The sequence below is a fragment of the Meriones unguiculatus genome, chromosome 15 (assembly GCF_030254825.1).
Source record: "Meriones unguiculatus strain TT.TT164.6M chromosome 15, Bangor_MerUng_6.1, whole genome shotgun sequence".
Lineage (NCBI taxonomy): Eukaryota > Metazoa > Chordata > Mammalia > Rodentia > Muridae > Meriones > Meriones unguiculatus.
Window position 1 is genome coordinate 68625161 of NC_083362.1, and position 26506 is coordinate 68651666.

A 26506-nucleotide genomic window follows, 5' to 3' on the forward strand; every position below is an offset into this window, starting at 1 on the left:
CAGTAGAGGGCCTCCCCATTCTGTGTCCCGCAGGGGACACGGAGGCCTGAGAGCCCGCGGGTCCGGTAGGCCCCTGGACGCACCGGGACTCAGGACCAATGTCCATCATGAACTCAGAGAGTGCTCCGAGATTCCAGGTGCTCCCGCTACTTTTCCTGCTGCTGTTCCTGGCCGCCCAGCCTGTGACTGGCAAGGTGAGTGACTGAAGGGCTGGGTGAAGCCCACCCCTGCCAAGCGATCCCTATCCCGGTGTGAGGGACAAGCCAGTCCCACCCACTAGGGCTCTGCCTTTGGGTCACCATGTGGAGGGCTGCTCAACTACCAGCTCTTCCTGAGTCCTGAGAGCACAGCACAGGGGGAAAGAGCAGCAGCCCAGGGGAGCAGGTGGAATGTATGGTCCTCGAAGAAGTGAAGAGCCAACCAGCTGTCCAGTACGTTAGGAGTTCCAGATGGAGCAGAAAAGCTTCCAAAGACCAGGAAATAGATACCAAAAAATAGATCATAGATAGATGGATAGATGATAGATAGATAGATAGATAGATAGATAGATAGATAGATAGATATAGATAGACAGTACATAGATAGATAGATAGATAGATAGATAGATAGAGGATAGATAGATAGATAGATAGATAGATAGATAGATAGATAGATAGTAGATAGATAGTAGATAGATAATGATGATAATGGCCAGGGTACTAGAGGTGTGGTGTCAGGATGGTGAATGAATAGATGGCTTAGGTGGTTAGAAGTGCCTTAGGGTAGGAGAAGCCTCCTTGGAACCTCAGCCCTACTCCTTCCTAGTTTAGACCTCCCCTTGACTCCCACTTCCCTGGGGCTCAGTGTTCTTTTGGACTCTCTGGACCCAAAAGCCATCACTGTAAAAAAAGAACAAAATCAAGACATGGAATTTACATTAGGAAGAAATGCCACATTGATTTGTCTTCTATTTGGAATATGGGTGACCCTGTGCTCATTTGAATCTACTCCATCATTCTTGTCCTTTGACACCTAACTGACTTGATTTTGATTTGTAAATCAAAATTTTAATTTTTATACATGATGTTGGGTTTATATTTAAAGGGCTATTTGGGTGGAGTAAGCTTCATTTCTGACAAGGAACAGGTATCTTAGTCTTGCATGACTCAAACTGTGATGTGGAGCAGTGGATACAGAGCCACTTATGTGTTACCTGAGAACATGTTAAGGACCTATGCATATACTCTAATTGTTTCCATTCTGCTTACATTTTAAGGGAGACATTACAGCATCATAGCTGAGCTAACACTCCCCCTAAACCCTATCCCAATAGATTTCCGGTTTCCAGTTTCCCATAAAAACCCAGATGCTCCCTTTTTGTGGTGTTTCTTTCCAGTTTCTGTGTGCTTAGATATATAACTACAGACGCAAAACAATGCATAGCTGTGAGTTTTACATTTTTATTTATTTTTAGTTCACGTACATTGGTGTATTGGCTGGATATATATATATATATATATATATATATATATATATATACATATATATATGAGGATATCAGACCTCTTAGAACTGGAATTACAGATGACTAAGATCTACCATGTGGGTGCTGAGAATTGAACCCCAACCCTCTAGATGAGCAGCCAGCACTCTTAACCAGTGAGCCATCTCTCCAGCCCCAAAGCTGTGTTTTTAACAAAACTATTTCCAGGTTAAATGTGTCCTCTGGCAACTTAAAGATCTCTTTGCAGCTGTGGTTAAGATCTTCCCGCTTTTTATCTTTTTTACTTTGTTTGCTCGCTTTTAACAATGAGCCAAAGTTAATTGATCTGGTCACCCACCACTCATTAACATGAAGAAGACTTAGTGTCTTTAGAGTTGCATTCTAAAATATTTCATAACTTATGTAAAGTGGCTCTGCAAATAACACAGATTTTTAGGGTTAGTGAGGTAGCTCAGTGTATAAAAACTGAAAACATGAATTTAATTCCCAAGAAGAATAAGAAAACTAGTTCCTGAAAATTGTGTCTTCTAATTCCCCCCACAATAAATAGGTAGATAGATAGATAGATAGATAGATAGATAGATAGATAGATAATAGTAAACTAGGACTGCCTAAAATAGGTGGCTAAATCCTGCTGAAAAATACTCATGCAAACTGGCGTGGACTGTCTAACAGCCTTAGCAGAAACCAGTAAGTGAGAAAAGCCTAAAGGAAGTGCACATGATACAAAGACCTGGAGACATTTCAGAACAACAATAACAATCTCCCTGGACTCAGAAGAAAAACAATGAGATTGCAAAGGACCATGGGACTCTTGGAAGAATCATGTGGTGTCCTGGGGCTGGAGTGATGCCTCAATGGTTATGAGGAGTTGTATCTCTTGCATGGGACCTGGATTAATTTCCCAGTACCCTCATGGTGAATTACAACCACCCATAACTCGAGTCCCAGGGGATCCAGTGCCTTCTTGTGGGCAATAAGCATGCACATGGTCACATACATAGATGCAGAGAAAACACTCACACATGAGATAAAATGGAGAAATGTAATTTTTCAAATGCAGTACAATACGACCATAGAACCCGTAGATGTACCATGTGCAATTATGTTGTCATATTCTTTTGCCCTTGACATGTACAATTACTTCTGCTTTGAGTTTGGAGAGATCAAAACATCACAGTTAAAGCTAATGACGACCACAGTGAGTCCTTCTGTCCTGTGTCTGCTGAAGCTTGAAGTGAGCCTTTGATTGAAGCATCCAGAGTTATTATTACCATTGCACCTTCTGAAGGAGACAGACTAGGTGCCCCAAATACTACAAAATGGGTCATACTGTAGAGAAAAGATGTCTCGAATCAACTGGTATCTGGGTGACATGTGCCTGCGTGGCTGAACCTACCAATCAACCGTAACGTTGAGCAAGGCAGGTAGAGTCCTCAGGATCGCATTTTCACCTGTGACATAAGAGAGTTGACATCTTTCCGGTAGACAGCAGGTAATGAGTTAGGCAGTGGAGCGGAGGACAACCCTCAGGCCCATCCGGCTGTTGACAGTAGAATCCAGGCCCAACGTGCCAGCAGCATCCTTCTGGGAGAGACACTAGGAGTCTACTTTTAATCATAAATCTCTGGTATTGATATTAGCAAGCAACTTTACACAAAACAAAATAGACAAACAAACAAGCAAGCAAAGCAGTGTGAGTGAAACGACGTGAGTGAGCACCACATCCACCCTTTGGACCGTCATGTGTATAATCTGGCTGCTATGTTAGCCGAACGCCGCCAGTTGTACTTCAGCATTTCCCCAAACAGGAAGCCAGCAGCAGTGCTGACCCTGCATGCCCTGCTTAGCCAAGGTGAACCTGCCTGACCACTCCGTTTGTCCCTGAGCACCCCGGGGAAGGTCTTTCTTTGCTGCTTGGCCGAGAGGCCAGGCATTGCCTCGCTGTTCATTATATGGCTAGGGCTTACAGCTAGCTATCTTCTGCCGAGCTCATCCATATCAAACCAGAAAGCCCTCTGTTATGGCTCCAGGAAATAGGTGAAGGATAGAGGTGGAACATGCCCACCTCTGTTTCCTGGATAAGGCAAAAGTCACCAGCTAGGTTAACATTGTCTTAAGTTCTGAGAAGAACTATGAGGTGCACACGCACAAATAAAATAAAAAATAAAATGAAAAAACTTCAGTTAGACTAGTTAACATTTCAAAGAAACAGAAAGTACTGCAATAGCACAAAATTATCCTTGACGCCAAGAAAATATTAATAAAACTTGGCTCATTGTGTCTCAGAGTCCCTGTGTTAGGGAGAAAAATACAGATCGTCATAATATGTAAAGTCCTAACTTTCTTCTGGCCCAGAAGGTCGTGAAAGATTTTGTGTTTATGCTCCACACAAATGAGTGGTGTGTGTGTGTGTGTGTGTGTGTGTGTGTGTGTCTCCTTAAATATAAATATTATTGTTTTGTGGTTTTTCCAAAAGTGAAAGTTTCATATTACACACTTGTTCTTTTTAATCATTGACTATTCTGTCATTGGATTGTATTGATATTGACATAGATGGGTTTTTTTGGGGGGAGGGGTAGAATACCTGTCTCATAGCATTCTGTAATATAAAGCACATTATTTTGTGCTGCTCCCCTAAAAATATAAGCCTGTCCTCACACTTTCATTTTCCCAAGTTGCAATGTGTGCCTTTCTGTATTTATTGCAACTGTGACAACGGAGTTTGAATTCCTGAGAGCCTACAGAAAACTCAGTGTTGGTAATCTACAATGAAGTTTCATCCTGTTTACTTTTTCCCTTCATCCGTTGCAACACTTGATATGCTTGGATGCTGACAAGTAAGTGAGATCTTGTCTGACTAATAAGCCTTCATGCTTGATTGCCAACTTGTATTTCCCCACTGTGAACTGCGTGGACCACTTTCTGCTCACCTATTCATCTGCTCATCCACTACACACTTTGCCATTCTTTTGCCAAATATTCAGAAGTAACGTGTATATTTGGATGTCAAACTTGTGCTATTTAGATGTTTTACAAGAAGGTGGTTCTAATTGTTGGTTTACCTTTTAATTTAGTTGTCGGTATCTTAATGTTACCCTTCACCCAACATAACTTTAAGTTACTCGTGCTTCTTTAGCATTTTTGTATTCTGTACCTTGTCAAAAAAATCCTTTCTTGGAACTATGAAAACACCACTTTATATTCTTCCATTTTCAAAAACAAAGTCTTATCATTTAAATTCTTTACATTAGAACTGTCATCAACTTATAGTATATGGATTCATTTTTACCCAAATAGATAACAAATTATTCCATATTCTTTCAACGGTGCATTATTTCTCTGCTTTGCAGTTATATTTGTAAACATGTAAAGTATGTAAGCTCTCTGTTCAATTCCACTAATCTTTTTATTGTGTTGACTTGTTTTATTTTATTCTCTATGGCAATAACACACTGATTTTGACCACTTTATCTGTTTTCCAACTACATCTTCTAGAGTGAGTCCCAGACAGAGCAGTCACGTCTGCTATTATACTTTTCTATAAAATTGCCAGTGCCATTCTTCTATGTTCCTCTGAATGAGGTCTGGCATCCACTTACCAAGTTCTATCAAAAATCTCCGTTGGATGCTGATATCCATTCCATGTAATACATAGGTTGTGCTGCTGCATGAATATGTTTCTGTCTCATACAAATATTACTGATTTTGAAACTTTAGTGTGAGTCTAGAAATCCTCTTGAATCGTCTTATTATCTCTAATACTTACACATTTAGATTTCACAAAGTAGCCAGTCATATTATTAATGAATGATTACTTCATTTCTTTCTAACTTTTATATATTTAGTTTTTCTCTGTCTCGCTGTCTGAGTGTGTGTGTATGTGTGTACATATGTGAGAGAGAGAGGGGGGAAAAGAAAGAGAGAGCATGTACATGAGCATGTGTGTATATGTTTGGGGGAGGGGTTCCTGCACACTCTTTTTCTCTCTCCCATGTTTATTAGTATGTGTTTGAATGCGTTTGGGGGAGAGGTTCCTACACATGTGTATGGAAACCAGAGATCAACATTGGAAGTCTTCCTCAATCTCTCTCCAACTTTATTATTAATTATTATTATTATTATTATTATTATTATTATTTACAATTTATTCACTTTGTATCCTGGTTGTAGATCCTTCCCTCATCTCCTCCCAGTCCTACCTTCCCTTCCTCTTCCTCCCCTATCCCTCTTCCCTACCCCTCTCCCCTAGTCCACTGATAGGGGAAGTCCTCCTCCCCTATTTTCTGACCCTAGTCTATCAGGACTGCCTGGATCCTCTTCCTCTGTAGGCTGGCTAGGTCACCCCACCAGCTGGAAGTGATCAAGAAACAGGCAACTGAGTTCATGTCAGAGACTCTCTTCTCCCCTTACTAGGGAACCCACATGGAGGCTGAGCTGTCTATGGGCTACATCTGAGCAGGGGTCTAGGTCCTCTCTATGCATGATCTTTGGTTGATGCATCAGTCTTTGCAGTCTTCCCTGGGCCCAGCTTTTTTTTTTGTTTTGTTTTGTTTTTGGCTTTGTTGGTCTCATTGTGGGGCTCCAAATTATTTTTGATAGAGGCTTTCTCCCTGATCTTGAAACTCACCAACTGGCTAAACTGCATGGCTAGCAAGCTCCAGGGATGACCTTGTTTTAGCTTCCCAGTGTTGGGATTGCCTGACTTTTATGTGGATGTTATTGATTGAACTCCAGCAGTCCTCATGCACTCGACTGACTAAGCCATCTTCCCAGCCCCCTCTTTTTCCTTTTAATACTGTTCTAATTATAATTAGCATTTTGGTCTTGTCTTGTTTCTGAATTAAAGGGAATGCTTCTAACATTTTATTAACGAAGTATCTTCTGATTAGTTTAAAGACAGTCTGATTGTCAGTTTCCTTCCCTCATAGATCTTGTATTTTCTATTTTATTAAATGAATAGATATTATACTATTACTCATTTTGTATATATTTTAAGAAAACAATATAGTCTTCAGTGAACCAATGTAACAAGTCAATATATTTTGAATGTCAAACCATCCTTGTATTACTGTAGGATGAACACTCAATTGGTCACAATGCCTTTTCTTAAAACACACTCATTATTAAAGGAACCATAAACATTTGTTAGCTACACTAACAAATGAGTATAGCTGGTCATCAGTTGAACATCTACAGGAAGGCCAAGGAAGTCAAGAGAACAAAAGTCACTCCTCCATTTCTCTCTGCCATGCCTCTTTCTGTCTTCCTTAAAAGACACCAAAATCTGATTTCAAGTAATCACTTCCTTTATTTTCTTAAGACTTCTGTCATCTAAGTGTTTATCCGAATCCTCACTTGCACTTTACCAAGGCTGAAATTTCTGTTTATAGATTCATAAGATAGAGGCTTACTTGTCCTTATCTTATCTCCTTCTGAATTTTCACTGTGACTGATCTGTTGGTGGCTTGTGATGGATTATCATTTTCATCACTGCCCAGTGTTTTGGGGTATGAATAAAGACAGTATCTCTACCTACGAATGACTTCCAATTTGAGGCCATTACAAGTAATGTTACCATGTATGTCTTTATTTATGAGGTTCTGAAATAGTTTTTGAGGTTTTGTTGTTGCTGTTTTCTTAATCTTTGAGAATTTTATATTCCTGGTGCTACTATACACAGTATATTTTAAACTTTTTAATAATCTGACTATTAAAAACATAATAAACCTGGTTGAATTTGGTATTTTGATACTGAGCAAGTAACTTTAAAAGTACAAATGCATTTAATGAAAAATCTTCCTGCTTTAATTTCATTTCAAAAGTTAATTAATAGTGTTTTAATATCACTAATCTCAAAACCTTTAAAAATATGTATTGGGATAGCCTGTTATGTGGGTTATCAAAACAATCTTTCTTAATCCCCAAGTAGATTAAGTTTTTCTCGGTTATATTTTGCTCTTAATTATGGTAACAGTGATAGACTGATTTCTCAAAAAGTTTTGTGAAGGTCAAAGATTTTGATCATGCCATTAAAGTATAGTATATGAGACAGGGTCTCAATATGTAGCCCAGGCTGGTCTGTAATTCAGGATCCTGCTGCCTCAGCTTCTGAGGTGCCCCCACTTTAGGTGAACATTGCTGGGCTTAGTGGAAAGTTCATTCTCACTGACCCCTGACTTCTTAAGTGAAACGCATTGCTATGCAAATCAAATCTTCTTGGCCTCCCTGAGTCTAGCATCTTCATCTTTCACTTTGCAACCCCCAGTCACTTCCAGCATTACAGTCTTTGTCTTGTTCTGATGGCTTCCCTTGGCTTTGTCCTGCTGCTTTCTCTTTGGACCTCAAAGTTCATAGCTTCCATAGGCAAATCTTCCTCCAGTGGGAAACAGAAATAGGAGCCATGGAATAAATTATCTTCTACCCACAGAGCCTCACACAGACTCTCTGTATAGTCCAGTAGGAACCACTATCATTTATACATATGCTGTCTCACATGCTCCTTTTGGAAGGATCCAGGCCAAGCTACTTCTTAGATTTTAATCTCCCTTTTGCCTCCACACTGAACTCTGAAACTTTCTCGCCTCCACCCTCCCTCCGGTTCTCTAATTCTCTCTTCAGCTGTTTGTAACTTTCAGGGCATTTTCCTCTGAAAATCCTCTGATTTCTTTTTTCCCCAGAAGTAATCATGAACTCAAATTACATGATGCCCATTACTACCCAGGTCTATTTATTACCAGCTGTAGTTTCTGCCTTAGCTGCTCATCTTAAAATGGAGGTAATACCCATGGCAGCTCAGCATCCAAGGGGGTTTCCCTATTAAGGGGAACAGTGACTGTCTCTGACACAAACTCAGTGGCTGGCTGTTTGACCTCCCCTCCCTTCTCTGAGGGAGGAGTAGCCTTGCTAAGCCTCAGAGGAGGACATTGCAGCCAGTCCTGATGAGACCTGATAAACTAGGGTCAGATGGAAGGGGAGGAAGACCTCCCCTACCAGAGGACTTAGAGAGGAACAGGGAGAAAATGAAGGAGAAAAGGGTGGAATTGGGAGGGAGGAAATAAGGGAGGGGGCTCCGGCTGGGATACAAAGTAAATAATATGTGATTAATATGAAAAAATAAATATTATTAAAAAAAAGAAAAAATGGAGGTAATAGATTGGGCCTTAATGTTTTATGAAGCCCAGATGATTTAATATGCACCCTTTCATTGGCATGTAATCATTCTCCATATGTTAACTGATCATTGATAGTCATCAGATCTTACTTTCAATGATTACTTGAATCTCCAGTCTCTACACATTTTCTATTCTTTCCCATAGCTCCTTTTGCTGCATCTTATACATTTTACAAGTATGTATACTATCATTCAGATTCCTGATCTATATATCAAGGCTCTGCATCTTCTATTTGCTGACTCTCTTATGAGGAGACAGATGTGAGGGAGAGATATGGGTTGAGGGGTGGGGTCCCAGCCATTTGGAGCTACAGAACAAAGTAGTTCTGTAGCTATCTGGGAGGCTCTCCTGAGTCAGATGTCTGTGTCTCCCTCAAAGCCATATGCTGAAAACTTCCCCTAGAGTGATGATATTGGAAGATGGAACCTTTGAGAGGAGATTTACTTTTGAGGGAAGAATCTCATGAATGTGATTAGTGTCCTTTAAAAAGCAAAAAGCTTTACACTGAATAAAGACAGTCTGGAGATGTCTTGGTCAAAGCAGAGAGAACAGTATCTTTAGACAGTGAACCCATTATCATGTTAAACTTCTTGATCTCCAAACTGTGGGTAATAATTTCTATTATTTACAAATTACCCAGACTAAGGTATTTTATTAAATCAGTCCAAATAAGCTAAGAAGGTAACAAGCAAGTTTCTCTTCATGTTCCCATGGTCACCTTCCTCCAGTTCCTCCTGCTGCCCTTTCCAAATATATCAGGTTTCTGTTTGGTGAGACAGGGGTCAAGGTCAACACAGCACAGCAGCCCACTCTCTCTACTAATGTCAAAGGTCTTCCACCTTGAGGACTTTTCTGAGGACAAGCAGTTGGCTGTTCTTGAGTAGACTCTAGGAAAAACAGCAACTTTAGTGAAATACATCTTCACGCTTCCCCTGTACACTTGACTATATTTACCAGGGCACAATATGGACTTCCTGGTGTTAAGCATAAGTGAGATTCGTTTTGTTCAATACTGCAGTTGACTAAGGGCCCAGGAGCTTTCATCAGCATGCGATTCCAACTGCAGTGCTGTCTAGCTGGAGAACGCCCTGCATTCCTGCATCCCTTTGGAGCTGACCATACTTGTGCTGTGGCATTTAGCCAACGAGCCGCCATCCATCATGGGGTAAACGACTTCCCCCCCGAGCCCAGTGAAAACACACAGCATGTGGAGTATTTTTGTTCCACGAGGTTTTTATCTGGCTTCCGCCTAAACTCTTAATCATAACATAGCTTCGCCATAGCTCATTTACCTCAACCCTGTTTCCAGTTGAAGGGGAAAAGGAAACTAGGATGATATCATTCCAACAGAACAGCCATCTTTCTGAGAGGCCCTATCACAGTGATCCTGGATTTCTACATAAGCACTCAAAGGGCCTCCCTCTCCAAAAGCCTCCGTGGCCTCAAGGCTGTGGTGAGACTTTGAGATGAATGCAGCTGAACTTCAGTATGTTCCCTGGGTACACATGGTGCTCATCTAAGAGGTGCACGTTGTGTTTACATGTTTGCCAAAACCTATAAAAAATAGAAGTCTTAAATGAGAAAGGTATCTGCGGGAGGAAATGCTGTATTTGCGATGTTTTCATGTTCTGTAGAATTCATCTGTCTGTCTGGGTATGTCTTAGTCACCGTGGGTTGTTAGACTTAAGTAGATATTTGTTTCTCATAATTCTCACAGATCGTAAGTCCTAGCTTGGGGTACCAAACAGCTAAGTGATAGTTCAAGCCCAAATGTTGGCTTGCAGACTGCCAACTTCTTGTGTTCTCATGTAGCAAGAGTAAGGTAGCTGTCTGTTGTCTTTCTACCAGAGTATCACTGCCACCATGATGACTTTGCCCTTATGGTCTTATCTGAACTTAATTTCCTCCAAATGCCTCGTCTTCAGACAGTACCATACCAATAGTCATGCTCTAACGTGTAGATTTGGGAGAGGGGATATAAAGATTGCCCATAATATCTTATACCTGTCTGAAGGTTTCTTGTGAATAAAGTGTCTTGCTCTTTGACCCAAAATTGAGATAGATAAAAGCTATCAATGATGCTTAGAAGGCAGTAAGCCTTCTCAGTGTTACTTGTCAGTAGGAACAGTGTGACAGAAAACAGTTTGCTGACCTTAGCACAAAGCAGCAAACAGAGGCCTGACACCTCCGTGATGAAGTATGTACAGATTTGTTAAGACAGGCTTTTAGTCTGGGTTCTGCATTTATCTCGGGAGATGTAATCACCGGTTGTTGTCTTCTTGAAACAGCTGTCAATCTTTCCTTATTCCCAGAGTTCTCCCCCTTTTTGATCTGCTAATTGAGGCTTCTGGCTTCAGGTGTTTGTTCTGGCCGAGACTGAACTGGGTTACATTAGCTCAGTAAGTTTCCACTTCCCACAGCATCAGAACTCCAGCGGCATAAACATTTGTGTGTCTGCCATACAGTAGGCATATGATGTGAGCCCTTTCCTCTGAGCCACACAAATCATGTTACATTCTGTAAGTTTCATGTACATATCCAAGGCAATATGTAGGTTACCTTTGACGTGCGTCTCAATGCATGTATGTCATGTAAATATAGAGATACTATAAAAACCTTAATAAAAAAACATTGATGAGATGTTTTGCAGTGATCTTCATATCATGTCTTCAAAAATTGGGAGTAGTTTGTGCATTCCTAGGACATGTTAGTTGGGACAAGACACGTTTCTGTGTGTAGCCACGGTCCTGATAAGTGAGTTTCCAGTGGCATAGGTAGGGGTCAGTCTACAAGGTCAAACCCATCGGAAGAACAGTGTGTAATTATTTTCTATAGAAAGTCATTGTCAAAACGATAAATCGAGTCTCTATCATTAATACCATTAATATAAGACTGAGGATTAAATTCCCCCCTTGAGATCTGGGTGACAAATCACATTCAAATCCTGACTTGGTGGGATACGTCCACAGGGTCATGCATGGCTGATTAAGGATGGCTTTAATGTTTACGCTTAACAAACTGATTTTTAAAAAGAAAAACAAAAACAAAACAAGCATTTATGTATTCCTCACCACCGCTATTGAATTACCCTTGTCTCCTCTCAGGGAGGCTTAGGAGTGAACCATGCATACAGTGGCGGGTTTAAATGCCCTTCTCTCATCCAGTTTGGCATAAGGCTCACTGCCTGTCTCTCCTCAGCCTCACTGGGGAGGATCTGAATTTGCTGAAAATGGCACCAAGTCGGAGAGTATGAAACCGCATTAAAGAGGTGGGAAGAAGTAAAACAGAAAGGAAGGGGAAGTCCTTTAGATCAGCATAGCTGTTGCCCAGTCTTGCTCTGCTTCTGTAACCCATGAAGCCAGCACGCTGACCATTACACACAGAGAGGAAAAGTTTAAAAGCTCAATTTTGTGCATAAAAAAAAAGTATTTCCACTGGGCCTGGTGAGATGACCCAGCAGTTAGGAACAGTGAATGCTCTTCCAGAAGGCCTGGGTTTGCGTTCCAGCACACACATGATGGCTCACAACCACCTGTTGACTCCAGTTTTAAGGGACCTGATACCCTCTTTTGGATTCTGTGGACACTAGGCACACATGTGGCATGTAGACATGCAGAGGCAAAACACTTACAGACAAAAAAAAAGAACATTTCCATGTGCCATGATAGGTATTGTATGTGTAATATATAGGTATATACATATTTACATACATGTATAGTTAAAATATTTTATTTTTTATTACAATGTGGAAGTGGTTTAAAATTTTGTAATCTTCAGAGCGATTTAAAATATAAGACTGGGGATATAGTTCAATGGTAGAGCTCTTACTATGTTTAAAGCCCTTGGTGCAATCTTAGAACTAGAACAAATACATAAGTAAATGAACAAGCAGTTGCAGCCATAGAAACACTTCATCATTGTAGCAGCAGGTTGGAGAGTATGCTGGCTAGTTTTGTGTCACCTTGACACATGCTAGAGCCACTGGAGAGGAGGAAGCATTGATAGAGAAAATACTTTCATAAGATCCCGCTGTGGACACACTTGCAGGGTATTTTTCTGATTAGTGATTGATGGAGAAGAGCCCCAGCCATTGTAGGTGGTGTGACCACCTGACTGGCAGTCCTAGGGTCTACAAGAAGCAGGCTGACCAAGTCATGAGGAGCAAGCAAGTAAGCAGCACCCCTCCATGGCCTCTGCATCAGCTCCTGCCTCCAGGTTCCTGCCATGTTTGAGGTCCTGTCCTGACTTCCTTAGATGATGGATTATGATGGGTGTGGAAGTGAAGGGAAAATAAACCCTTTCCTCCCCAATTTGTTTTGGCCATGGAGTTTCATCATAGAAATAGCAACCCTAACTAGGACAGGGAGAAGTCAGAAAGTTTCCATTTTTAATCATCAAGATCTGTATTTCTTAATTAGATTGTCTCTCCAAATTGGACTCTCAGACAAGCTATTCCACTGTTTAAAAATGAGTTCAAGTGTGTTTAAAAACACTGGGAGATTTGCTGTAATATAGACAAAACAGTCAGGTCACTGGAATTTTTTTCCCATCATGATATTTTTGTTGTTATGTGAACTTCTCAAGGAAAAGGTTCCATAAGTAGGAAGTTGAAAAATCTGTAATCCTCTCTTTTTGGATCAAATGACAAAGTTTGAATGGGGGGGGGGAAGGCAAAGTAACAAGGCCAGAAGTTTATTTTCTTTGTTTGACCAGGGATAAATTTGTGTTCTTTGTTTATGTATAATATTGAGAAAGCTGAAAAATTTGCATGCTGGATTTCAAAATAAGCTCAATGTGCTTAAAAGTGAAAACAAAAATACTCTGCAATCATATTTTCTAAAGATGACATTGCTAGCATTTTGGTCTCTTTTTTTGCTTACTTTTTCCATCCAAGAGTAAACTGATGTATTTTTTGTGTTGTTGATTATTATAAATACGATTTTCACATTTCTAGAGAGGACTTCTTTGCAGGCTGGTGCCATGTATTACTAAAGAAAGCTACCCAGCTGGACATACTGTGAATTTTCCAATTAATTAGAAGTAAGAGCTAAAGAAATAGCTTAATCTGTAAAGCCCTCACTATACAAGCATAAGGACCCAAGCTCCAGCCATATAAACCACTAAAGTCATCTTTTAATGATAATGATTTTTCAATAATGTAGATACTTTCCTGTCAAACTCCCAACCCCATGTCATGTATTTGTGAGAGCTGTGGTGCAAATTAAAATTATTTCTAGTTCACAGATAGAAGTCTGCTCCAAGAGCATTCTCAGATAACAGAGGAAGCGAGTGTGTAATGGGGATGTCCTGGGAGTCTTTCTAGATAACTGAAAAGGCACATCAGGTACTACCTGTTTATTGCTTAAAGAACTACGAAATATTTGAGATAAAATGCTTTGGTTATCGAAATAAGTGATTCCTGATGCGATTTCCTCCTTTTAATAAAAATCTAATTCCATTTGTTTGCTAAAATACAATTTCTCTCTGTAGTCTACAAATGGTTTAACCTGTTTCCATGCATCTGACCCAATCAGCTTCTTGAAGACAGGTATCATCCCTTATCTTTCTCGGTGATTCCAGCTCTTAGCTTCACCGTTGGTATTTCTGGCCTTCAAATGAGCTGTTGTGGGACTGGACCAAATTGAATTAAATGAGAAAGCCACAACATTGGTAAAGAATGACCAGTTCCTCAAATCCTTTGACCTTCAAGAAAACCGAACTAAAGAGGACCCAGGGTAAGATGATTCATCCTCACTTAGTAAGACAAATGGGGTGGACAGTGGAAGTAGGAGAAAACAAGTAACAGGACAGGAGCCTACCACAGAGGGCCTCTGAAAGACTCTACCTAGCAGTGTGTGAAAGCAGATGCTGAGACTCATAAGCAAACCTTTGGCAGAGTGCAGGGAATTATATGATAGAAGGGGGAGTTAGTAAGACCTGCAGAGGACAGGAACTCTTCAAGGACCAAATATACCAGGGCACAGGGGTCTTTTATGAGACTGTTTCTCCAACCAAGCACCATGTATGGATATAACCTAGAACCCCTGCTCGGATGTAGCCCATGGTAGCCCAGTATCCAAGTGGATTTCCCTAGTAAGGGAAACAGGGACTATTTCTGACATGAACTCAACGGCTGGCTCTTTGACCTCCCCCTGACCCTGAGGGAGGAGCAGCCTTGCTAGGCCACAGAGGAGGACATTGCAGCCAGTCCTGAAGATACCTGATAAGCTAGGGTCAGATGGAAGGGGAGGAGGACCTCCCTATCAGTGGACTTGGAAAGGGGCAGGAAGGAGATGAGGGAGGGAGGGTGGAATTAGGAGGGCATGAGGGAGGGGGCTACAGCTGGGATACAAAGTAAATAACCTCTAATTACTATTAAAAAAATAAAAATTATAAAAAAAAGAAAACCAGAACTGTCAGATGAAATATTTAACAAGCCATTTATTAATTCAACAATTCAAATACTTCCTCATATCTTTGCTGTGTATTAGGTACAGTACCATGTGACAGAAAAAAAGATAAATATTTTTTAAAATGTCCCCTCCCCCCACCCTCGTGGAGTATGTGCCTAGGAGACAGGCCTGGATAAGCACGCAGACGATAAATGATACATTCCTTGAGAGGGCAAATATGGAAAAGTACAACTTGAGTGGTGGAGATTAGAAGGATGAAGCAAAATAGGTAAATACAGAACTCGGTGGAAGAGCGGCAGCATGTTTAGCCCAGAAGCCAAGAGGAGGAAGATTTCACTGACCGAAAAACTGTATCTTCAAAGTAAAATCCATAAGGGCTGGCAGTGAGCTTGGGAAGCGGTAGGCAGCATTTCTGGGCAGTACCTGTAACTTCCTACCCACAGCTGTGGCCCAGCTTCAACTCCTGTTGGTAGCTTATGGGGGGGGCTGGATCCTCTTCATTGGCCACCCCACGCAAACATAGATTGCACAGTCCCCTCTAAGCCTTTAACACTAGGACCGCATAATGTCCGAAACCTTAAGAAAGATACCGTGAGGGTTCGCACTCACAGAAAGACTGCCCGTGTGTTCCAGGCAGGTGCTCTCTAATGGCTGGTGGAGACCAGCAGGTGGATTTCTTGACTACTGCACATACCTGGGGCTGAGCCTTTAGGCCATTTTCCACTCCCTGTGACCTACTCAGGCTTTTCTGAAGCACAGCACAGAGACAGCATGTGACCTGAGTGCGCTACATCCCCAGACCCACTAGGGCAGTCATGCAGGTGGGGGGAGGGGACATCTGAAGCATTGCGTCTTGTAACACAGGCAGCACCCAGCATTGGGAGGAGCCTTGCAGGAGGTACGAGGAGAGGGACACTGTTCTGATGGCTTTGGGCAAGGCACTAAAATTCCAGGGCTCTCTGTTTCCTCAGTCATAAAATGAGGCAGGTAAAGTTTTGTCCCCCTTATCTTCAGAAACGCTGCAGTTAAGCACACTCTGTGCCCGGGCAAGCATTCCATAGATGCCAGGTATCGCCGAGACAAGAAAGCTTCCACCCGTCAGCAAAGCAGCTGTCTGAATGCACTTCTCAAGCTCCTGAAATGCCCCTGCTGTCTTGTGACCAGGACTTCCTGGAATGTAGTAAGGAGTTTCTTACTTTCAAAAATATTATTCGGTGCGTTCTTTACTGTTGGCATTTTCTAATAACTTCATTTTAAAACATCAGCAGAAACAACATCCTCCCTGAGCACTGTCCCCATTAAAAGTGAGTCATTGGCTGACCTTACGCCATCCCATGCAAACAATGTTGCTAAAACTCTGCTGGTGATGTCATCACTTTTATGGGATTTTCCCTAATACTTCAACTAACATACTTGTTAATTATAGAGCTATTCCTGACAGCTAATGTTAATAATTTGGAGGACTGGGAGATGTCTCAGTGGGTAAGAGCACTAGCTATGCCAGCACAAGGACCTGAGTTCAAATCTCCAGGACTTATTAGGCAAACAAGAAAAGGCAAGCATCGCACGCATGGCTATAATCTCAGCACTTGAGCTGGAGATGGGTCAGTGATAAAAAATGGAAGATTTGCTGGGACATGCTGGCTAGCCAGCCTATCTGAAAATCAGTGAGGTCCAGGTACAGTGACAAATCCTGCCCCAAGGGAGTAAGTAAAAAAGAGAACAGCAGCTCCACCAGAAGACCAACAGAGCCAACAAACCTCGGCCAAGAGGGCCCTGCAGAGACTGATGCACCAACCAAGGGCCATGCATAGAGAGGACCCAGGCCCCCTGCTCAGATATAGCCAATAGACAGCACAGTCTCCATGTGGGTGCACTAGTAAAGGGACCAGGGCTAGTCTCTGAAATGAACTCTGTTGCCTGCTCCTCGATCACTTTCACTGGACGAGGAGGCAACCTTGTCAGGCCACAGAGGAAGAGCATGCAGGCAGTCCTGAAGGGACATGATAGGCTGGGATCAGTTGGTAAGGGGTCCCTCTTTCTGAGGACTAGGGGAAAGGGATGGATTAAGGGAGGGTGATGAGGGAAGGGGATATGGTCAGGATGTAAAATGAATAAATTACTATTTTTTTAAAAAACGCAGAACGAAACTAATTAGGCTGCTCTACATGTTAGCAAGTGCTAGACCACTGAGATACATCAAGCCCCGAGTCTTACCTTTTCCATATTATACTATATTGTGAACATTTTCTCAACATTAAATAGCCCTTCAAAAATTCATCACTTTCTATCATGTTTACATGCTACAACTTAATCAGATTTCCTGATATTAGTAGTGATGTCTATAATGACTTTTCTTGCTTCGTGTCTGGTTTTTGTAGTAGATTCATATGATAAAACCATGAAGTACAGCTAGCATAAAACCTTTTGCACCACAAGTTGTATTTGTAAAATAACAAAGCTTTAATGCAAGAAGCAAAAATAAGACAGAGTTACTGAAAAATCCTATCTTGTAACTGTACAACAATTAATATTACACATACACATAGTTTATATTCTTTTCTTACGTAATGAAACCTGTGTTTGGCTGGAAACTGACAACTAAATCTTTCTTTTAAAAGAATCCCCCAAATAAGCATAATGATGGCTCATTGAGTAATAAAATTCCCCAAATACCAGTTTGTCTGGTATTACTTCTGGAATCACCTGTCCATCTTCTTTTTTTTTTTTTTAACTTGTCTCAGTTCTGACCCAAAATAAGCCAAAGACACATCTTGAATGGTGCCAGGGTTTCCACAGTCTCAAGATGAAGCACAGACCTCATTGCCATAGATAAACCTGGAATCTATTCACGCTGTCCTTGGTTACCATCGGGAGCCAGCCAAGTGTCAGATAGGAAGAAAGGCCCCGTCAATCAGCCCAGTCTTTCAAGGGCCCCTCCGCAGCCTGTGACAGCTGTGAACTGGGAAGGAGTCAGGCTCCAACTCTTCTACCCGCCATCACCACAGCATGAGGATGTTGCTTCTGGATCCTTCTGGTTGTTGGGAGAGAGTTTTTAGTGTTTCAACAAACAGTTTTCTCTTTCCCTACACCTCCCCTCTAACCCAGTCGTGTTCCCCTCATCTATCTTCATGATTTCCACCAGGACACTGAGCCTCATACCTGTCAGCTTTTCTCCAGGGTTCTTTCAGGCTGCCCTGGCATCAGTCATGTGACAAGCCTGACTTCCTTCCATCACCTGAGCAGTGAGTTGATAGTTTGAGGGTGTCTTCATCTCAGATGTGGTTGTGCAATGGCTGCAGTATAACCTCAGAAGCAAGAAAGGGGGAAAACCAACAGACTGGGAACAGAAACAACCTGAAAACCCACGGCTCCCTGGCAGAGGAAAAATGTGGGAACTCCCAACTTGCCCCTGTCGAAACAAAGAATCAGTCTGACCCCTCTGGAGGTATCACACATACAACCCAAGAACTCAGACAAGTTGACATGTACATATGTTTTCCACATTCTGGTAGAAAAGCAGAAGGTAAATGCCAACTGCTCTGGCATGCACCAGCTGGCACACTGTAAATGATTTACTTGGGAGTCCGTTCAGCAGAGTTCACCTTCAGAATGCCACGGGGAAGCTTTCAGGAGTTCTCACCTGCTTTCACCTGTGAGCGCGCCATGCTCCTTCTGTCGGATAAATCACTGGGCTACTCTAAACAGAGTAGACTCTGTTTCTATGACAGCGCGTGTTCTCAGCCACTGAGCTTTCTGTTTACTCAATGTGAGCATGGTGGGTTTGGTTGGCAAAATTCAAATAGTTCTTCACCAGGTGGGCACCTTGAACATGATGGCGTCCGTCCTAGCTGGCTTTAACCGTCAAGCTGACACAGCTCGGAGTCATCTGAGAGGATGACACATCAGATTGCCTTGCGGGCATGCATGTGGGGAACTGTCTTGATTATTAACTGATGCAGAAGGGCCCAGCTTGCTGGAGACAGTGACATACCTAGCCTTGAGGACCTTTGCTGTATAAGAAAACTAGCCAAACACGAGCTAGAGTGCGAGCCAGAGAGAAAGCCAGTGTGTAGCATCCCTTCCGTGGTTCCTGCTTCAAGTTCCTGTTTCAGCCCTGATTTCCTTCAGTGATCACCTGTGACCTGGAAGTATAAGCCAAGCAAATGCTTTCCTCCTTTAAATTGCTTTTGGTCAGAGTGTTTATCCACAACAGTAAGCAGTCTAGGCCGGTGTCTACCATAGCAGCACTGCCAGCTACAACCCTAAGGCTTGCTCAGTTGTGCTTTAGAATATACACAGGGGTGGTTACCTCTGCTCCTATTTCTCCTCTGAACTCTAACTCCCTAATAATTATCATTTTTGATAGGGTCACCTTTTACCTCATGCAAAATGTCTTTACAGACTTAACCTGTTTGCGTGAGGTAATTAGAAAGCTCATCACAGCTTCCTCCACAGAGAGCTAGCTCCAAATAACTTAGAACGTGAAATAGTGACATACCAAACTAATACAGCACAATAGCAAAACCTGAACACCTTTAAAGTTCATACTCGTGAAGGCGGGGCAGGGCAAACCAACCAGAACGATTTAAGTGTTCGTGGCGAGGGGGGAGGGGCACGGGGGGCACTAGACAGGCTTTTGAATAATTCTCTCTCGACCACAATGCATACTTTCATACCGGGGCACATGTGGTATTCCGAGGACAACTTGCAGCCCCAGACCCTTCCCAAGTCTCATTTGTTTACTGACTTCAGGAGACAAGCAACCTGTCAGCCATAGGCTTCTTCCCCCACCTTCCCAAAGCAACAGGTCAACTGATGACAGCCCAAACTCCTTCCTGGGCTATAAAGTTCAAAACTGGTATCTATTTCAAAATATCATCATTTCCTTGGGAACATTTTTTTTAGCCTGTCCTTATTTACAAACAGAGCTTAGTACCGAAAAGAGGCCCGCAATTACACGTGAGACGTTGGCCTAACACAGGACGCTTTTACATAACCCGGGCCACCAAGAAGGATATCCGGTCGGCTATTTTTAAAGCGTTTCTCCCCCACCCCAGCTCATGTAGCAGGGTTAAAGCAGTTTGCTTAGGAAATTGGCACCGCTTCTGTGGTTCATAAAATCGGACTTGGAATGAAACACTTTAACTTATCCAACACTGCTGTATTTTCAAACTGCCATCCCAGGAAATGACTTTCCGAAGCAGACACGCATACGTATACACGTGCTGAATAGACCTTTATATCACTATGTATGTGGTACCGTACACTGACTTAACTGACGCATTCCGTGGCTGTGCGCAGAGCAGGTTCTGTCTGCCAGATGTTGGGACGATGAGAAAGGCGGCGTGTTCTTCCAGACCGCACAGTCTAGTAAAAATTAAACCTAATCAGCAGGCAGCTACGGCGGATGGCAGGCAATGCCTGGGAAGGAGCGAGGGGAGCGTCAGAGCTTCTTATAATGCAAGCTGAGACGAGCCAGGGGAAAGGAGAGTCTTTCAGAGAGGGACTTTTAGCTGTAGTCACTGCTGGTAAATCAGCTGTGTTGAAATACTCGCCCAACCGTAGAGATAGAATTTTAGATAGATAGAATTTTCTTTTTTTTTCTGTGTGTGTGCGTACGTGAGTTCGGGTGTGTGCTGATGCTCGTGTGTGCAGTGTCCGTGTGTGAGTGTGCACATGCACGCGAAGCTGGAAACTGACAGTGGGGGTACCCCTCAGTTGCTGTCTACCTTTTACTTTGAGGCAAGGTCTTTGGCTAGCTAGCCAGTTTGCCCCAGGGATTCCTGTCTCGCCTTCTGAGTGACAGGATTACAGGGATGTGGGGATGACAGAGATGCCATGCCTGCCTGGCTCTAACATGGGTACTGGGGAGCCAAACTTCAGTCCTCAAACTTGCATAAGCTGAGCCTTTTCCCTGTCATAGACAGGGACAGAGGCATGGTGGAGAGAATAACTTTTCGCCCCACTCCACCATGGATTACTGCCTCTGACCCTCTCTGAGTTCCCCTGCTGACTATGCAAGTATGCCAAGTCTCTCTCCTGGATCTTGCCCCTTTAAAACATGGACCTAATTGCCGCCTTCTTTTCCTATCTGTATCCTTTGCAGTTTATGTGTTATTTGGAAGCATGCATAAGTATATTATTTTAGACTAAAAGATAAAATTATACAACAGATAAGTAGCTGCCAGATTTGCACATTCCTTAAGAATGTAACGTATGAGGAACATATTTAGTCAGTGCAAACTATTCTGGTGATGTATAGTAAAAAAAATATCATGTGTTCATTCAGGAAAATGAGCAAAGGCTGTAAGATACAGAAAGAAATACAAGTTTCACTATGTAAAGGCAATATCGTTAATGTTTCCAGAATTTTCTCCTAGAATTTATATTATATAAATTAATTTTTAGAATATAGACATGGTGTATACAATTGTATCGCTTTTTTCTTACAGAAATAGACAACATAAATAATATTTATATGGGCTTCAAAATAATTTTTAAAATTCAAACTTTTTTAGTTTGTGCTGTTGAATATTTAGAAACTCAACCTTTCTTGAACATTTCTTTAACTTTTTTTGCATTTATTTACTTATGGGGAAGACATGCATGTCATGGCATGTATGTGGAAATCAAAAGACAACTTGATATGCTTAGTTTTCTCCTGCCACCACACAGGTCCCAGAAATCAAATTCAAGTGGTAAGTCCTGGCAGCAACTGCCTTTCCCCACTGAGCCATCTCTCAGGCCATCAGCCATTTTTATGCTAGGTATCCAGTAGATATTCAGAGCATTTTTTTTTCTTCTGGCACAGGTCTCATTTTGTAGACCAGGCTGTCCTCAAACTCACATTCTTCTGTCTCTGAGTGCTGGGCCTGCAGTATCACACCACGAAGCCCAGCTTCATCCTTTTCCGTCTTGCTTAATACTGCCGTAAGCACATTTACATATGACACTCTGTTTCATATAGGGGATCCGATTTTTGTACAGGAGACAAACTTTGAACATGCCGTGCACAGATGACCCATTTATGAATTCAGATTTTATGCAAAAAAAAAAAAATACAGCCAGAGGAGGAGAAGAATTAGGTAGAGAATGGGCAAGAAGTATTTTGCGAAGCAGCCCACACTGTGCTAGCCATCAAAGACTGCCGAAAGGCTCCACACGGATGCATTTTTGGAGCCACCGTAGCACAGCTGTGAAGGACGTGCTGAGTGGCTGCCGTAGAAGGGTGCGTCGCCAATCAGATTGATCAGATTCCAAGGCCTGTCAAATAACTCACTGTAGAGACATGACATAGCGAGGATGTTACAGTTACTGCCTTCGGTTTCAGGAAATTCCAACACAGTTCTAACGGAAGTCAGCTGTGCTCACAACTCCTGGGAAAGTCTCCGGTTACCCTGAGCAGAAATGGCTTTCCAAAAGCCTAAAAATAAGAATTTTTGTCATGATTAATTTCTGGAACACCAATAATAAAATATTAAACATGTTCTTCCGAGACATAAAAACTCTGGAATAAATCTGCTAATTTCTTTTCAGGGCAGAGGATAAAAGGAAATGATATAAAAAAAATGTAGCCAAATAGTTTGTTTTAGATTCAATCAGTGTAAAACTGCTTCATTAAATTGCTCTAAGCATCTTGAATTTTTACTACATCAGTTTCTGCACTTAGCTCACCACTGACATATAAGAAACTGAGGCATAGGCTGAAGGCTGCCTTGGCTTAGAGGACCTCACTGTTAAAGCATGGTCTAACACAGCTGACTGTATCTGGCTCCCACCCACAGACACACATGTTCTCTAGTCTTCACTAAAAAAAAAAAAATTATAGAGTCATCAGAATGATCACAGGAAAATGAAGAAATTCTGCAAATGTAAGTTCATTGTTAGAATTAAAGAAACAAGTCTATTTAGAATGCAGCGACGTCAGAAAGAAACAAGGGGGGAAAGCTACCAATGCACTTTAAATACTTCTCCTGAATGATTCTCAGTTTAAGGAGACACTCAAGGTCATGATGGCAAGATATGTAAATAAATGCAGATGAGGAAAATGGGTATAAAATTGTCGAAGCTAAGTTAAACTGCCTTCTGCAGGCTGAGGATAGAGCTTGAGGCTCTTGGTTCAGCAAGGTGCAGTCTATGGAAATACTTAGCTTTTGAGTTGCTGGCCTCCCACTAAGAAGCACAGGGCAAGGCTGGGGCTGGTGGCTCATGCCTGTGAGCCCAGTGCTCGGTGTCCAGGAAGGGTATCTCAAATTTGAGGCCAGCCTGGGATGTACGGTGAGACCGTGGAGGTGGCGGGAAATGTGAGAGTTCTTAATAAAATCAAGGAAAAAAATATTGCCAACAGTGAATTCTGAATTCTTTTCTTAAATCAAAAAAGGGGGAGCAGGTTTAAAAACATAAAGAGACTCAGTGCAAAACAAACAAACAAACAAACAAACAAAACTAGAGAGATTCCATAATAATGGATTTGAAAACATGAAAAAACTACAGTGAATTTTTTGAGATAAAATAAAAGACAAAAATTTGGAGAGAAAGCCCGAAGAAACATACTTTTTATGGAAGCTCCTGTCTCAAAATTATCACAAATGACTTTTTCACATATTGTTTTCAGAGACAGTTAAGTTTGGGGGTATTAAATGGTTCACCTACACAGGAAATTTTTTAAAAATCGAAATTTTAGTGTCTTCTTTTGTCATTTTTACAAAGCATCAAAACAGAATTCTGAAATCAAGGAAAATAATACCGAAAAATATCATTATAATCCAATCTCATGCATGAAAAGGTTCTGGGTAAAATATTGGCAGAACAAAACAATAAAATAAAAATTTCAGAATATTCAAAGAATAAAAGAGCACACCCAGTGGTACCATTCTAGAAGTGCAAAGTTGTTCTTACACTTTTATTTACAAAATTGGGGGTGTTTAAGTCAAAAAGAAATACAACTTTACACTTCACATTACTGGAAAGTATTTAAGAAGATTTTTAGCAATTTCTTAATATGCACACATACACATACACACTCACTGGTTGATGGTTAATCATCATTATCAACTTGGCAGGATTTAGGTCACTCAATAGACACACCTTTGGGCGTAACTATGATGGTGCTTCCACAGAGGTTTACCTGAGAAGGGAAGATCTACCCTGATTATCCACATATCATGGGCTTGGGTCCCGGGGTGACTAAAAAGAGGAAATGGAGGTCCAGGTCTCCTCTCACTCTGCTTCCTCACTGTAGATGCAATGTGACTGGGTGCTTCCATGATTACTGCCATTCCTGACGCCATGCCTTCCAGGGACCCTGACGGACTCTACCCTCAAACTGAACCAAAGCAAACCTTTCTCTGCTGAACTGCTTGTTTGGTGTGGAGCCAGTAACAATCTGTTCTAGATCTCTGAGGGTGATCCCTGAAACATGTAGCCTTTCCCAGGTCCTCTGCAAGCTTCGGCAGTCACCTTTATGCAGGGATGAAGAACAGTCAAAATGCCACTTCTCTTGGAAACGGCATGTTGGCTCTCCGTGGGCCTGAGTGCTAGCTTGCGGCTCAAGGGATGCTGCGTTTTCCTCGTGGCCAGAACTGAGCGTATTCAGTGCCCGGCTATCTATGTGGGCCATCTGCCGTAAGCGATCACAGCGCAGCTCTCTCTCCCGCTTCCTGCAGCAGGGTTTAGTGAACTCGGATTTGTGAATGGCCACCAGACTCTCATTAGAATGAGGCCTTAACCTCAGATATCTCCTAATAAAGCAAAACCCAGTACTGCCGAAGCGACACCATGTTATAATTTCCAACAGAGAAAGTGAAATACGTCTGTTTTTTAAGACAAGCATGTCCAATAGTTTTTTTTTTCTTTCACAGGTCCTTTTTTTTTTTTTAAATAAATAAAATCAGAAACAATGAGCAGAACATATTTGCAGTCCTAGAACTCAGTGGCTGAGGACAGAAGCACCTGGGTAACACAGAGACTCTGTATTTGAAATACGGAATGCAGACTCATTATATGTCCATCTGACAGAAACAGTTGGCCATACTCTAGGTACTAAAATGCGTAAGAGGAAACGTCCTTGACCTCAAGCATTCCCATGAGAGTGGCAGATACAAAAGTTTCAAAATGAGTGGCAAATCGTTACAATGAGGTGAACCTGACTAACCCCGAGAGAAGAGCCTGTCAAGGAGGTCTTTACTGTCTTCTCTCTTCGACTTAAAGTAACTTAATTTTGTGCGAAAGGCAAGGGAGTGCCGGCATAAACCGCAACAGGAAGTCAAAGTGTTGCATTTTACACAGGTCGCCTGGCTAGAGAGAGAGTAGCCTAGAGACAGAATAAACTGCGATGGCCCTGCTGAGTTAGCAGTTGCTCCAGAGGGCCTAAGACATACCCCCACCCCAACGGCCTTGAGAATTGCTGCTCTGAAATGATATGCATGTATACGGAAGAACAGAAATTATGTTTGTAACGCTTGACGCTCTCAGGGCAAAGCTGACACCGTTGTCTGTGGTGACACTTTTCTCTACTTGTTTATTGATCATCTCTTGGAGAATCCTAGTTGCTTTCACTCTCAAAAGAGGACTGGGACGGGACTTGTGAAGTGAGAACTTGTGCCACTTAGGTTAGGCTCAGAGAAGCTCAAATCAGCAAGTGAAGATTGGTGTCAGCACTTCCACAGCAGAGCATGTTACAAGATTCCTTGACGGTTCACACACACACAGGATTGTGTTGTTTCTAGCATAGACACCTGGTAAGCCTTGCCTCTGGCAAGCCATCATTCAAAAAAAAAAAAGAAAAGAAAGAAAAAAAGAAATATTTTAGAAACTCAAATACAACCAGATAATCCATGGCTCGTTGTTCATTTTGGCTCCAAAGGCCTGTGACTGGATCAAACAGACCCAGGGTTTATTTCTAAGCTGAAGCATTCCAAAGAGATTGACTTGAAATTGCCCTACAGTCCCTGCAAGCCCTCAGCTTGACAAGGACTAGGCGTCGGGCTTAACTCCTTGCTTTTGGTATTCCTGAACTGTCACCTGTGACCCTCAGGAATCACCTGAGAGAACGGAAATAGGCAGATTCCAGAGAGGAGCTCAGACTAAACATTCACATCCCTGGCTCTTACTCAACTTTCCTGGATCAAAATGAGGACAGGTTGTGGGGAGAGGACGTGTGGATGGCAGCTGCTCTCAGCAAGCTCCTTGGGTAATTCTTGTTATTTGACTTGTAGGTTTGGGGAGGCTTGTGGTTTTATCTGGTTCCATGTTTCCTGTAGCTGGGAATGGCCTCAAATCACTATGTTGCTAAAGATGATCATGAACTTCTGATCCTCCTGCCTCTCCCCACCCCCTAAGGAATGCTGCGAAAACAGAAGTATGCCACCATGTCCAGTATATAGAATCCTGATCAAGTGTAGGGCTTTGTCCACCCTAAGAAATCACTCTAA

At 42.0% G+C, this 26506-nt stretch overlaps 1 protein-coding gene across 1 annotated transcript in view; it reads left to right on the forward strand.

The window, feature by feature from the left end:
* The first annotated feature begins 41 nt into the window (after positions 1–41).
* Positions 42–26506, forward strand: part of Col4a3 (collagen type IV alpha 3 chain) — a 117349-nt gene continuing 90884 nt past the window's right edge. The window contains exon 1 of the mRNA XM_021635104.2: positions 42–194. Coding sequence (XP_021490779.2) covers positions 99–194 — 96 coding nt within the window. The 5' untranslated portion in view covers positions 42–98. The remainder of the gene's footprint in view (positions 195–26506) is intronic.